The sequence below is a fragment of the Paroedura picta genome, chromosome 2 (genome assembly GCF_049243985.1).
Source record: "Paroedura picta isolate Pp20150507F chromosome 2, Ppicta_v3.0, whole genome shotgun sequence".
Classification (NCBI taxonomy): domain Eukaryota; kingdom Metazoa; phylum Chordata; class Lepidosauria; order Squamata; family Gekkonidae; genus Paroedura; species Paroedura picta.
Genome location: NC_135370.1, coordinates 37512658 through 37526670, shown reverse-complemented (window position 1 = coordinate 37526670; position 14013 = coordinate 37512658). Strand labels below are relative to the sequence as shown.

The 14013-nt window shown below is 45.4% G+C and overlaps 1 protein-coding gene across 1 annotated transcript in view; it reads right to left on the bottom strand.

The window, feature by feature from the left end:
• Window positions 1-14013, bottom strand: part of LRP2 (LDL receptor related protein 2) — a 216187-nt gene that overhangs the window by 92118 nt on the left and 110056 nt on the right. The window contains exons 26-32 of the mRNA XM_077319790.1: window positions 12718-12966; window positions 11024-11235; window positions 9195-9379; window positions 7858-8086; window positions 6348-6525; window positions 5053-5181; window positions 1864-2030 (exon numbers count right to left, since the gene is read on the bottom strand). Of these exons, the coding sequence (XP_077175905.1) occupies window positions 1864-2030; window positions 5053-5181; window positions 6348-6525; window positions 7858-8086; window positions 9195-9379; window positions 11024-11235; window positions 12718-12966 (1349 nt within the window). The remainder of the gene's footprint in view (window positions 1-1863; window positions 2031-5052; window positions 5182-6347; window positions 6526-7857; window positions 8087-9194; window positions 9380-11023; window positions 11236-12717; window positions 12967-14013) is intronic.

The window sequence follows — 14013 nt, the reverse complement described above, 5'->3', positions numbered from 1 at the left end:
ATGACTGAGCTTGGTATTTAGGCTTTTGCGAATACAAAAAGAACTATCGCTGTTCAAGGCAGAAGCATCAAGGGCAACTGCCAATGACCGTCCAATGAACTGAACTAAAGGCCCCAGTTCCAAACAGAAGGATAGCATAAAAAGTTGAAACACTCCTCCCCTTTTCACAGGCCTGCAGCCTGGGAGTCAACTTTGGCCTCCTTCCTACCCCTGGCAATGGCAATGGTTGTGAAATGCTTCCCATCGCTGCTCCCTTTTCAAAACACTCGCAGTCTTGTGGGTCACTGTCCATAACTGTACCAACACTGCCAGTCTCAGCCATCACCAACGTCGCTTGTATCAATCATTCTGCCAACTCTAGGCTGAGACATTTCTGGTGAAATGGGGGTGGAGTGTGGGAAGGGCAAGGTATAGGGAGGAAACAGACCTCAACGGGGCATAATTCCATAGAGTCCAATCTCCAAAGTAGCCATTTTCTGCAGGGGAACTGATCTCTGTTGTCCAGAGATCAGTTGTCATTCATTCATTCATTCATTCATTCATTCATTCATTCATTCATTCATTCATTCATTCATTCATTCATTCATTCATTCATTCATTCATTCATTCATTGTTAAATCTCTGTTCTGCCTACTCACAGCGGTTCACAACAAGATTAAAACATAAGACGGCAAGATTACTATCTCGCTGGTAAAATACAATAACCACAATTTAAAACTAGAAAGATGGCAAGCACAACAGTCCCTTACTAGATTAGTTCACCCATTCCAGGTTGTGTCAGTCAGATGTAAAACTGGGGCGCTGGTGGGCCCCAGGGGGATCCAGATGTCACAAGGGCGGGGGAGGGCCCGATCTTATTAGCCCAGTGTTCAGCCCAGCCTCACCCAAAAGCCATGAGGAAGCTCCATATTGCTGAGATAAATGTAGGCCCCAACTGGAGGGGGGCAATGATTAGGGGAGGGTTGGCCAAACTGTGGCTCTCCAGATGCCCATGGACTACAATTCCCATGAGCCCCTGCCAGCATGCAGCACATATGTTTGTTGGGCTGAGCGAACAGAGTGATCTTAAGCAAAATCGCTAAGCTTAGGACTGCACTGATATGAACCCATCCAACCAGCATTCTAAACATACTGTGCCATCAGAGATGACCCAGTTGGTCACTAAAACCAATGTGGTTCAGCCCTTTGGGTTCCATCAGCCATACGGCAAGTGAAGCAAGCAGGTGTGGTAACTTGTTTCTGAAGCATCCTGTTTTAACGTAGCATTCTTTCAAACTGATTTGTTCAGATCACCACCCTGAGGGCTCTGAGCGGAACTGGGGTTTGTAAATGAAGTTAATATATGAAATTGATTTAACAAAAATATTAAGCCTTGCATTTGGCAACACACTTGCAAGCGAGAAGTTATGAAACTCAGCAAGAAATTAGCATTTCGTAATAGGATTACATCTTCCCCATTTGCCAAGCATAAGAGTGACGCTGACCTAATACGCTGTACCGATGCCAAATTTAGCCCAGGTAATGTTTAAAGGAAATATATTGCAGCTAAAGCTCACTTACTTTGGACACAGCATGCAATCAAACTCGCTAGAAAAATCATTAATGGTCGGCATGGTCAGCGGCAAAAGGAAACGTGGTCGCCAAAGGATCCGCTGGCTCGACACGATCAAAGCCAATACTGGGATGACCATGAACCAACTAAAAGGAGCAGTCAGAGACAGGGGCACATGGCGGAGACTTTCCTATAGAATCGCCGAGGGTCGGACACGACTGAACGGATGACATCATCATCATCAATGTTTAAAGTTCTGAAATACTAGTTATAAAAAGCATTCTATTTACAAGAACAACTGCATTACTCACTGGATTTTCAACCCAGTAGATCATCTGCTCGACGTCATCAAAGTCAGCGTCGACACCGTTCTGCACTCCTGCTATGGGGACCATAGCGTCATTGGTTTTCTCCCCGGGATTCAGAGAAATGCCATAAATTATGTTGTCTCTTACGGCTATCAGGAATGGCTCTTCAACTGTAAAACAGCACCGTATTTATTTATTTATTTAGTTGATTTCTATACTGCCCTTCCATATGGCTCAGGACGGTTAACATCATGGGGAGATGCATGGAATGAATTAATATAGAATATAAACAAATACAACAACAACAATAATCTAACAGTGGTTCTAAATATCACAATTTCCGTGATCTTAAACAGCAGTATAACAGGAACTTATATAAGGCCCTTAGAGAGGTCAGACTGGTTCAGGCCATGGAAGGGGTGCCTGAGGGGGGACCTGTGGTGGGTTTCAGGCAAAAGCACCAGAATTTTACATTTGCTTATTTTCTATGATTTAACAAAACAGAAGCTTTTCGTTTGTTAGTTCCTGAAGTGGGGATGGAAAACATAAGCATTCACATTACACTCACTGAAAGAGATTTGTGCACCTGTAGCAAGCTTACTTTGGAACAGCCCAATTGAAAAGTTCAGTGTTCAAGATTATAATGGAATACTGAGCTTACGTGGGGTGCCAGGGATCTGTGACTGAATCTCCATGACTATTTTAGAGGCAAAAGGTATGTTTGGGGGCAGGTTTTCTCAACCAGGGTTTCATGAAACCCTGGGGTTTCTTGATGACCCTGGAATGGTTTCCCGAATGGATGGGAGTTAATTATTAATTTATACATATGTTTTGCAAATTTGTTAAACATTTATCAGGAGATATGATCACACATGGTCATTTCAAGCCCCCCGCTCCCAAAATGGCCAATGATGGGCATTGGGGGAGGGGGGCAAGGGAAGGTGAGGGGCCCCAGGTGGGCAAGTACACAGCTATGCTTCCCAACCATATTCTGCACAATCTTGTCACTTCTGAGGTATTTCAAAGCCTGAAGTAAAAAAGTAGAGAAAAGCTGGTTTGGGGGGAAAGGAGCTGCTCATAATCGGGGCCACCGCATAGGGTAACAGGGGGTGGGACTTAATTCTTACCCCCATGCCCACTCTGTTGACTCCAAAACAGGCACCTTTGGGAACTGCATGGTGTCTGTTGTCTTTCCTTTTGGGGGCTTAAAGCAGCAAAATGGGCTGAGGGGGTAACACATGGATTTCTGGTGAGGGAAATGACACAGGAGAAAAGTTACCTCCACACATACACACCGAAACACACCACCTTCTCAAGTGTTGCAAATCTAACAAGTCCCCATCATGTATTTTGCAGCTAACATACATGCCCAGGGCATCTGACCATAGACTCCTAGCACCACATGTAGGTTGACCCCAAGGAATCTTAAGTACGCTAAGTGCTTTCTTCAATGTCTATCCTACTATTGGTCTCCTTGTCTGGTGGTTTTGAAGCAGGGGCTAGATGGCAACGCTGATTCTATGACTCACTATGAATTTAGGCAGATCATGAGAGGGAGGGCAGGAAGGGATGAGCCAGTGTGCAGCTCCTGTGGCCCTTTCTTGTGTGCCCTGGGTTATGACGATTGCCACTTTGTAGTCAGAAAGGGATTTTGTTCCTGGACAGATTGGCTAGGGATCCTGGAGGTTTTTGCCTTCCTCTGGGCATACAGCAGAGGTCACTGGGGGAGTGGGGGAGGCAGCTGTGAATTTCCAACACTGTGAAGGGGGTTGGGATCACTTCCTGTTCTATGTTTCTGTGTTCCTACTAGAAGTTTCTAGTAGGTCTTTGATTTTTGTCTTGCAAGCACCAAAGCAAGCAGGAACTACTTCCGGGACTATGCTTAAAGTGCCAAGACTACACACGCCCCTCTTACAACAACACCTTTAAGATTTGAGTTATACCACCTACATCAGCGCTACATTTTTTGCAGGATATGTGCTTTTAAGGGACCCCAGTGCAGATATGGCCCAATAGAACTGATACTTTAAAAAGCTTCCATAAAGTTCATCAGGAAAGCAAGGAAGCATAAAAATACGACAAGGTTGTGTCACATATCAAAAAATCAACAGCCAAGACAAAATGAGAACAGGCTGCAATTTTGGGATTAAAGACTTTTTCTGTCAGCAGAGCAGTTTGTAATATTAGCTCCAGCAATTAGCTGCAAAGAATTCATCAATATTCCTGTGGTAGAAAGGAAATCATGCAAGCAAAATGCGGATAACACAGTTGCTGAAAGTTTCTACTGACAAGTGAAACAAAAACTCCTCAGCAAACATCAGAGTCTGAATTACTCAAGGGGATTCTATAACAATTACAGAGCTTTACAATGTAAAACGTCAGCACCAGCATGTAATACTTGTGTGTGCCCCTAAACTGCAATACAAAAGACTTAATTTTTTTGCCTAAATTGAATTGAAGTCAATTAGATTAAGGGAGTAATCTTGAAGCCCCTTCCTGAGAATAAGCCCCATGGAATCAAATGGAACTTTACTCCAAGGAAGCTCGCTCCCTTAAGCTGTCAAACTGGGTGAAGGATCGCAATTCTGATGAGGATCAGGACTCACAAGCCAGAGCTGACGAGAGCATTCAAAACAGATGAACCAGAACCACTCCAGGTCCATTTCAAACAGACTTAGATTTCCTTCCTTTTCTACATTGAGCCTTTTAACTTTATATAATGTGTTGCTAATGTGTAACAGGAGACGCAATTCTATGGAACGCAGCCTTACATATACCAAAAATTCTAAAGCAGTGGCTACTGATTCTCCTTGATGCTGTAGCTATATTAATTTCATTGTTGCAGAACTGGTGAAGCTAGTCACAGCAAATGACATACAAGGTTGGATCTAACAGTTGGGCTACACCGTGAGGAGGCGCATCCATCAGGGGAGAGGCCATAGAGCCCACAGAGATCTCTGATTCTGAGAGATGGAGAGAAATCCTCAGGAGAAGAATGAGGAGAAGGCTAGAGTCTTCAATGACATGGAGCAATATGTGAAAACCCCCTTCACATTTGGATCCAAACATTATAAAGAGATCAACAAAATTCAGATTTCCCACCCACCCCTCCGCAACTTAGCAGAAATATTGAATTTGGGACTAGACCCGCCCCTGGCAAGAGGGTCTTTTGGCATTTTTTTCCTTTCCCACCTCTCATGCAGTTCGCATTATCAGGTGAGAGAGTCCATCCCGATGGGCAGGCACAGGAATAAAACCGTGGTCCCACTGAAGAAAGCAGGCACAGGTGGCTACAGGAGGATAAGGCACAAGAATTGGTACCTGAGGTAAAAACAGAAGCACTGATAAATCAAAATTGCAGCAAGGCACCCTGATACAAACTGAACATGCACAATCCACTAACACCACCTCCTGAGGTGAAGGGAAAAGGTACAAGAGACCTGACCTGGCTTTCTACAGACCCAGTAAGACCAGAATTCCAAGGCTGTCTACACTGTTTCTTGAATATAGTGGGAACATTGTATTTATGTCATTGGGAAACCACAGAGAAAACAAAGCAAAGTGCAAAAGGAGACGTAGATCAGAATCAGCAAGATTAATAATGTTGAAAATCTTGGGAGAGTTGAAAAATGGCCACACATGGTCACATATATGGCCCCCCAAAAGGCTTGTTATAAAATTCAGGTGATTAAAGGGGGTACCACTGGGCAGTAAACAAATGGGGTTAGGGTTGTTGATGTCGTAAGAACAGGGAAATGTCGCTTTTCCATCAAGGTATTTTTGGTTTGACATCAGTGGTGCCCCTGACAAGAGATGGGCATGAACTGGCTGACGAAGCAAAGTTCACACTGAATGTTTGTCGGTTTGTGGTGAAAAACCACCATGAGATTCCACAAATTTCGGAGCAGAAAGCTGAAATTAATGGAACAGAAAGGAGAAGCTCCCCACCATTCAGCTGTTTGGAAGGCGCAACTTTCTGCTCCCCATTTCTTTCTACTGGGAACAGAAAACAGGGCAGTTAAATGGCTTGGAGCCATAAGCCAAACAGCTGAGCAGAGGTCCTGCCATTCAGCTATTTAAAAACCCCTGCCTTCTGCTCTCCATGAAAAGCCACGGGGAGCAGAAAGCAGATGTTTAAACTTAAAGTGGGTCATGAATTGATACGAACCGGGTTGGTTTATGAATCCAAATCCTGGTTCGTAGGAGTTCATGGTTCAGTGCTGTTCATGCCTAGGTCTACAGGAGACGTTTCTGATTTTCTCATTTGCTACTGAGATAAGGCTGTCTCATAGACTATTTTCTTGTCCCCTGTACTTGCATTTTTAATATAATGACTCAGCACTTTCATGGAACCCTTAAACAGACGTCTCTCTGAACTAGGACAGTGTGATCCTCACTGAAGATAACTACCTAAGAAGCACCTTCACTGTTTGCTAATATTCCCGTGTTTCGCTTTTGGGTTGCAAAATATATTCTGCCAGACTTACCAGATGGCTGGTTCACAGGGTGGACTGCCACAATGCCCATCGGCTGGTGAATATTATACATAACAACAGTTTGATTTCCTCCGTGCCATTTGTTGGCTCGAATAACACGGTTGGTGTATTTCTCACTCCAGTACACAAAGTCTTCAAAGATTGTGAGCGCGTGAGGATGCTGCAATACCTAAAAGAATAGCAAAGGGCTTGTTTCCAGAGATACTGTTATTTTCATTATCCTACCACTTCACTAAGCAAAATGTGAAGCCATCTTCCAGCCTGAAGACCTTTCCTCCCATTAAAGTGACACTTCTGCCAACAGAAAAGCCACTGAAACTGGAAGAATTTTCTTGGGCTGGAGGAAGGCTCTTTCGCAGAAGTTTTTTATTCCCTGCAGCCTAAGGTAGATCCCAACATCCACAAGTGAGCTCAAAATAACAGTAAAGGTAAAGGTATCCCCTGTGCAAGCACCGAGTCATGTCTGACCCTTGGGGTGACGCCCTCTAGCGTTTTCATGGCAGACTCAATGCGGGGTGGTTTGCCAGTGCCTTCCCCAGTCATTCCCGTTACCCCCCAGCAAGCTGGGTACTCATTTTACCAACCTCGGAAGGATGGAAGGCTGAGTCAACCTTGAGCCGGCTGCTGGGATTGAACTCCCAACCTCATGGACAGCTTCAGACAGCATTTCTGCCGCTTACCACTCTGCGCCACAAGAGGCTCTTGAAATAACAGTACAATAGAGTATAATTTGGTGGTGGGGGGGAAGCATAACGTATACCTGCTTAATAGGCCATGTTCTTTTCTGTTTTGACAGAACATGACTGAATTCTTTCCTTAAATAATAGGAATATTTGATAAATACAAAGTTCCTCCTTGCTCTGGTGTACAATGAACGAAGAACACGGCAATATGGACAGCATTCCTAAACAGCCTCCATAATGCCACTGAGAGTCAATTTGGAAATAGAAATGGTTTTTTGCAGCAAATCTGGGGAATGGTCTTACGCTGGACTAGCGATCCCCAACCTGTGGGCCACGGACCACATGTGGTCCTTTCGACTAATTGGAGGTGGGACCCGAAGGACGCCTTCTCCCCCCCCCCCCCCCCGGCCCTTTACTTCATCCCCCCCGGCCCTTTACAACACACTTTGGGTGTCCTTGTCTCCCATCACTCCCAGATGGGACTATCTCGTTGCAGAGAAACAAGCTCAGGGTTCCCATTGATTTGTCATTGTCCTTATGTTCATTGTTGTGGCGTGTCTGTATCTTATTTTGAAGGGATGTTTAAACATTACCATAGCGATCAGAGAGTGTTAGGGCAGTGGTTGAGAGTAGAGGAGTAAACTACCCCCCCCCACCGGGCCCCAGTAAAAGGCGTTGAGTGGTCCCCGGTGATAAAAAGGTTGGGGACCACTGCGCTGGACACCTGTTACTGCCTCAGCACTATGATGCACATACACAAACTATACCACAAGGATCAGTATCACACTCTGGATAATCCGTTTGCCTTTTCTCCATACCAAGTCACTTGCCACCACCTGCCGCCTGTTGTTTCCATTGTAATCGCAAAAGTCAATGTAATCGAGATAGGCATCAGCAAAATACAGCAATCTGTTTGGGTAGTCGATGGCAAGCCCATTGGGCCAATAGATCTTGCTAGTGACTATGGCAGTTCTCAAGGTGCCGTCCATGCTTGCTCTTTCAATCCGAGGATTCCGACCCCAGTCTGTCCAGAACATCAAGTGAGCACTGTGGAAAGAAACTGTGTAAGGTTTTATGGGGGGGGGGGACACATTCATACACACGCAAAAGTAAGAATATCCTACATTGTCAAAAATTGAATATTTTTAACAAACTGCAAAGGAATGGGAGCTGTTGTGGGAAGCTTTAAATGACTGTAAAGGTGATCTTAAAAGGAGGTCTGCACACTACTTGGGAAGAAGAGTAGGTTTTGGCACTCCAATTTTCTCTATCTTGAGTCTTAAAATGGCCTTCCCTTCGTCTCTCAACAACTGGCACCTTGTGAGGCAGGTGGGGTTGAGAGAGTTCTGACAGAACTGTGACTGACCCAAGGTCACCCAACTGGTTTCATGTGGAAGCTCGAGGAGGCAAAACTGGATGTCCAGATGACAGTCCACTGTTCTTAATCGCTACGCCACTGGCTCTTACCAAACTGAATGCAACAAATTGGCCACGAATCAAGGCTCATTAAACCCCTTCAGATTGCTGCCTGCCTAGGACTGCAAAAGCAGGATGGTCATTAAGCAGTTTAAAAGTCACAGCATATGATTGGCGGGATTTAATCCCAGTCTAAAGTCTCAGTTCGCACGTAAAGTGCCAAACCACAGTTTGCCAACAAGTTTGGATGTAATGTGGTACTCACTTTGTTTTCTGCATCCTGTGGTAGGAGAGGGGGAGAAATGGAAGGACCATGCAAGACAAATACTTCCTTTTGGTTTGTTTGTAAAGAAGCAAATCACTATCTGCTGTGACATCTGGAGTGTGGCTAGTGCAGTACCATGTACTAACTGCTTCCTACAGGGGCCATTCTAAGCAAACAAGTATCCTATCAACCAGTAAAAAACATTTTGATAATTATAAGACTATGGGTTTCCAAAACTGGATTGGGTAGGGAGAGAAAGAGAAAGAGAAAGAGAAAGAGGAAAGAGAGAAAGAGAAAGAGAAAGAGAAAGAGAAAGAGAAAGAGAGAGAGGAAGGAAGGAAGGAAGGAAGGAAGGAAGGAAGGAAGGAAGGAAGGAAGGAAGGAAGGAAGGAAGGAAGGAAGGAAGGAAGGAAGGAAGGAAGGAAGGAAGGAGGGAGGGAGGGAGGGAGGGAGGGAGGGAGGGAGGGAGCTTACTCCGTCCTGGGATCTAGCACGAGCCCCCTTGGGTTTGTTATATTTTCACTGAGCAGAACAGTCCGGTGGCTTCCATCGAGTCTGGAGACTTCAATTGTTTCCAGCACAAAGTCTGTCCAGTAGAGATTACGGCCTACCCAATCCACTGCTATGCTTTCTGTTACAGTGACGCCACTGTCAAACACCTGCCAAAAACAATGAAGGAGCAAGCTGGTACTCTTGTAATATTTTTCATTTACAAATGACCATAAGCATTCAGACAAGAGAATGTACTATCATTTACTAAGTAGGGAATATAAAGCACTGTGAATTTTGAGCTGGCACTCTTAATCCAAGGCAGAAATCATAGAATCATTGAATCATGGACTTAGAAGGGATCTCCGGGGTCATCTAGCCTAGTCCACAATTCATGAAACTCACAACTACCTGTCTACCCACAGTGACCCAATTCCATGCCAAAGTGATGTCTCATCCCCCCCAAGAGAACCAGAATCCCTGCCTGGCCATCCTGGCCTGGAGGAAATTCACCTCCCAACCCCAAAGTGGTGATAGGAATTTACCTCAGCACACAAGAAAGGGCCACAAGAGCCAAGCACTGGCACAACCCACTCACAATCTGCTTAAGTTTACAGAATCAGCATTTCTGCCAGATGGCTACCTAGCCTCTGCCTGAGAACTGCCAAAGAACCCACCCCTCCCGAGGAAGCCTGTCCCGCTGAGGAACTGCTCTGTCAGGAACTTCTTTGGGATCCATAGCAGAAAATTCTTTTGTGTTAATTCCAACCCATTGGTTCAGGCCCAGTCTATAAAGTCACATGCTTTACAGTCCAAGTCTCTAAAGTAAGACACTATTAGTATGATTGCTGGACTAGATCTAATGCCCTTTATACAATGGTTCACAAACACACATATAGACCATTCAGGTCATCACTGCCTACTCAGACCGGCAGCTGCTCTCCAGGATCATAGGGAGAGATCTTTCACATCACCCACAATCTGCAACGCTTAACTGGAGATGTCTGAGATTGAACCTGGGATCTTCTGCATGTCCAGCAGACATTCTACCACTGAGCCCTTAAAATTAGTATGTAAAAAGACAATGAAGCAAGGCAGTAGTAATGTAAAGACCAGTCCATTCTACTCTAGCAATATGGAAAAGGGAGACAGAGATGAATTCCTGCAGGGCATAATGGACACCCCTTCCTCAGCCTCACCTCCACAATACGCACTTACTAGTATGTGTATTGGCAAAGTGATGGGGCTAAGTTTGTCCGGACCTCCCATGCCCATAGCCAGGCCTTATTACTCTAAACCAATGGTTCTCAACCTTTCTAATGCCGCGACCCTTTAATACAGTTCCTCATGTCGTGGTGACCTCCAACCATAAAATTATGCAAGTGTTCTTTCACAGAAATTATACAAATGGCATGAAGATCCATTGTTCACGATGGTATATAAATTGATTTTCTTCCGGAGTTTCTCGGTTCAGTCCTGCCTCTTGTCCCAACATGCCATTTTGCTCTTTTCCGCTGCTCCAGACAGACGAACGCTGTATCTCAATCTACCTCGCAAGGCTCTTGTATAGATGGCGCCCCCCTGACCAAGCTGCTTGCTCTGCCGAGACCCCTGTGAAAGGGACATTTGACCCCCAGGTTGAGAACCACTGCTCTAAAGGATTAAAGCAGGGGTAGTCAAACTGCGGCCCTCCAGATGTCCATGGACTACAATTCCCATGGACATCTGGTCGCAGTTTGACTACCCCTGGATCAAAGTGTATGTGCTATTCAGTTCTACAATGAGAACATTTCTGCCTTCCATAAGACACTTACTACTTTTCTGCCTGTCCCGTTCTGGTGTGCAGTCCAAATTTTGTCCTGCGTAGTATCGGACCAAAAGATTTGATCGGTTACCGAATCGAAATCAATAGCTACGATGTTCCTCCCGTCTCGAACCAAAGAGTAAATGTGCTGCGCACGAGAAGTGATGTTGTTTGCAACAATTTGGTTACGGCTTGCCACTAGCAAGAGAAGGTTAGTGGATTCTGCGGAAGAGGCGAGAGGAAATAAAAAATGGTAACAGGCAACTGCATTCAGAACCCGTAACATCCCTAACACGGATTATCACGAGCCTCCATTTTTAAAAAGAAGAGCTGTTTTTTTTACTCCCCGTTCTTCTCTACCTGATAGGGTCCTAAAGCAGCTTACAACCATCTTTCCCCTTTTCTCCCCACTCTGGGGCTGGGGGAGCTCTAAGAGAATGGTGACTGGTCCAAGGTCACCCAGCCGCTGTCTGTGGAGGAGTGGGGAATCAAACCCGATTCTCAAAATTAGAGGCTGCTGCTCTTAACCACTATACCATGCTGGTACTCGCGAGATTCACATAGTCCATTCCTGTAACATCCTTGAGATTATCTCTGTGAGGGAAAAAGGACAGAGATGCTATGCCAGTCGATCACTCTCCTTGGGCAGCATGTGTTTTCTGTGATCTAGATAAAAAGGAATTTGAAGCCCTGTGGCATACCTGTAGTGCCACGATCCACACAGAGGGAAAGGGGACGCTGGTCATCTAAGGGATTTCATCTCTGTACAAATACATTGTACAGCGTTTTTTACAAATCGGTATTAATAGCAATACCCAAGTGAGCGGAAAAACGTGCAATCAATCCTAGGAGTTCCATCATCCTAATTATTATTTTAGATTCCTCTTCACTTTAAAATATTTTAATATTTGGATAAAATCTGCAAAGATGATTACTAACCTGCTCCATAATTCCTGTATTGCTAGCAAATTCCAAGCAAAGGGCATCAATGCAACTAATAAAGGCCACAGTTATATATTTACATCTTTCTGAATACATACTGTATTTGCTGGCGTATAAGACTACTTTTCCCCCCTGAAAAACATGCCTCCAAGTGGGGGGGTCGTCCTATACGCCGGTTGCACTTCAGTTGGGATAGACAGAGCTGCCCATAGTGGCCTCCTGATGCCCGCCCGGTGCCCAGAGTGGCCTCCCGATGCCCGCCCACCTCATTCTACATATCATCCAGTATCGCGCGGTATCCAGCGCGGCTGTGGCGAGCATCAGCAGTGAGACAGGGGCGCCAGCCTTTTCGGCGTGACCGGCCCATTCTGCGCGGTGGGAAGCAGCAGCGCTCCAGCCCGCCCCTTGTGTACGCAGAGCTCGCACATGCGCACTTGCGCACTAGTGCCGGTCACAGGGAGATGCAGGGGCGGGCCGGAGGTGCTGCAGTTGCGCTGCGGCCGTACAATGATGACCATGACAGGTTCTGTAATGTAATGTAACAAACTCTATATTTTGAGTGGAAATGTTGGGGGGTCGTCTTATACGCCCAGTCGTCTTATACGCCGGCAAATAATTCTTCCACTGGTGAACTGAGCTTTCCACTTTCTACTCTGAATGTGCTTCTTATTTGAGAATTTTTTAAAGAACAGGGACCTTTTGCATGCAAAACCCATGTTTTCCTCTCTCTGGGTTGTGTGCCTTCACACCAGTATTCCTTACCTGCAACTTTGCAAGTCCTCTGGTTGGATTCTAGCATGTAGCCGTCATCACAATAACACCTAAAAGACCCTCTTTCGTTGTGGCAGTACTGGCTGCAGAATCCTGGCGGATCGCACTCATTGATATCCTCGCACGTCTTGGAGTCATTGGCAAGCTGGTATCCAAACGGACAGGAGCACTGGGCCCCGAAAGGCCCCTGAATGCATTCATGTGTGCAGCCGGCATTATTATCTGAGCAACTCTCTTGGTCTGTGGACAAATGGCAGAGGGGCATTAGCGGTTGGATATCATAACTTTTATGTCTCTAAAAATATTTTTAAAAACCTACAATAGCAAATGTTAAGTAACGGGTCCTGCTTAGGGTTGGGCACTTTGGTGCCCGACGCAGCCAGTGCCGTGGGGGGAGGGGAGGCGCGCACACATGTGGAGCTCCCCACCCCCCCGCGTGGTGCAGTGCAGCACTGGCCGCGTCAGGAGTGACCCGCCACTTCGGGCGCCAAAGCACCCAATCCTAGTCCTGCTCTTGTTTAAGTTTAGGCCAGCTGGAAAATAAGGGGCTGGAAAGTGCTGTCAAGTTAAAGCCGACTTACGGTGAGCCTGGAGGGTTTTCCCCGCAAGAGACCGTCAGAGGCGGTTTGCCACTGCCTGCCTCTGCAGAGCAACCCTCAACTTGCCTTGTGTTCTCCCACCCAAGGAATAAGCAAGGTCTATCTTTGCTTAGCTTCTGTGATCTGATGGGGTCAGGCTAGCTCTCGGAAACCAGCTCCCGGCGGTTCACAATATTTCAATAGAAATAGAGTACATTAAAAACCATTAAAATTCCCCATTAACTTGTCGAACTAACATGATTAGGTAAATTTGAGCGGCTGATAGCTTATGGCCAGAAGGCAACATTGTACATTTTGTGAGTTTTCACTGCCTGGATGCTGTCTTATGTGTGACCAGGAAGAAAAAGAAAAAAAAAAGAAAGTGGTGTATAGGGGGGGGAAAAAAATTTTACCAATAATTTCTCGTGACATTTCTTGTATCATTCAATAAATTTGTTCAAAAAGCAAAATGTAACGACTCTTCTTCCAAACTTTTTATATGTACAAATAGCTGTAATTACAAAGATAGGTCTGTAGGGAACCAGAAAGGGGTCCGGATGAAGCTTCCCCGTTTTCAAGGTAAAGAACTTTTCTCCAGTGGCTATTCCTTCTCTAAGTATAAATCAGCCAAAAGGCTCATATGTTATTTGGAGGATCTGTATATTGCTAGTTAATAATAATGAAACCCTGGGGTTTCTTAAAGGCCTTG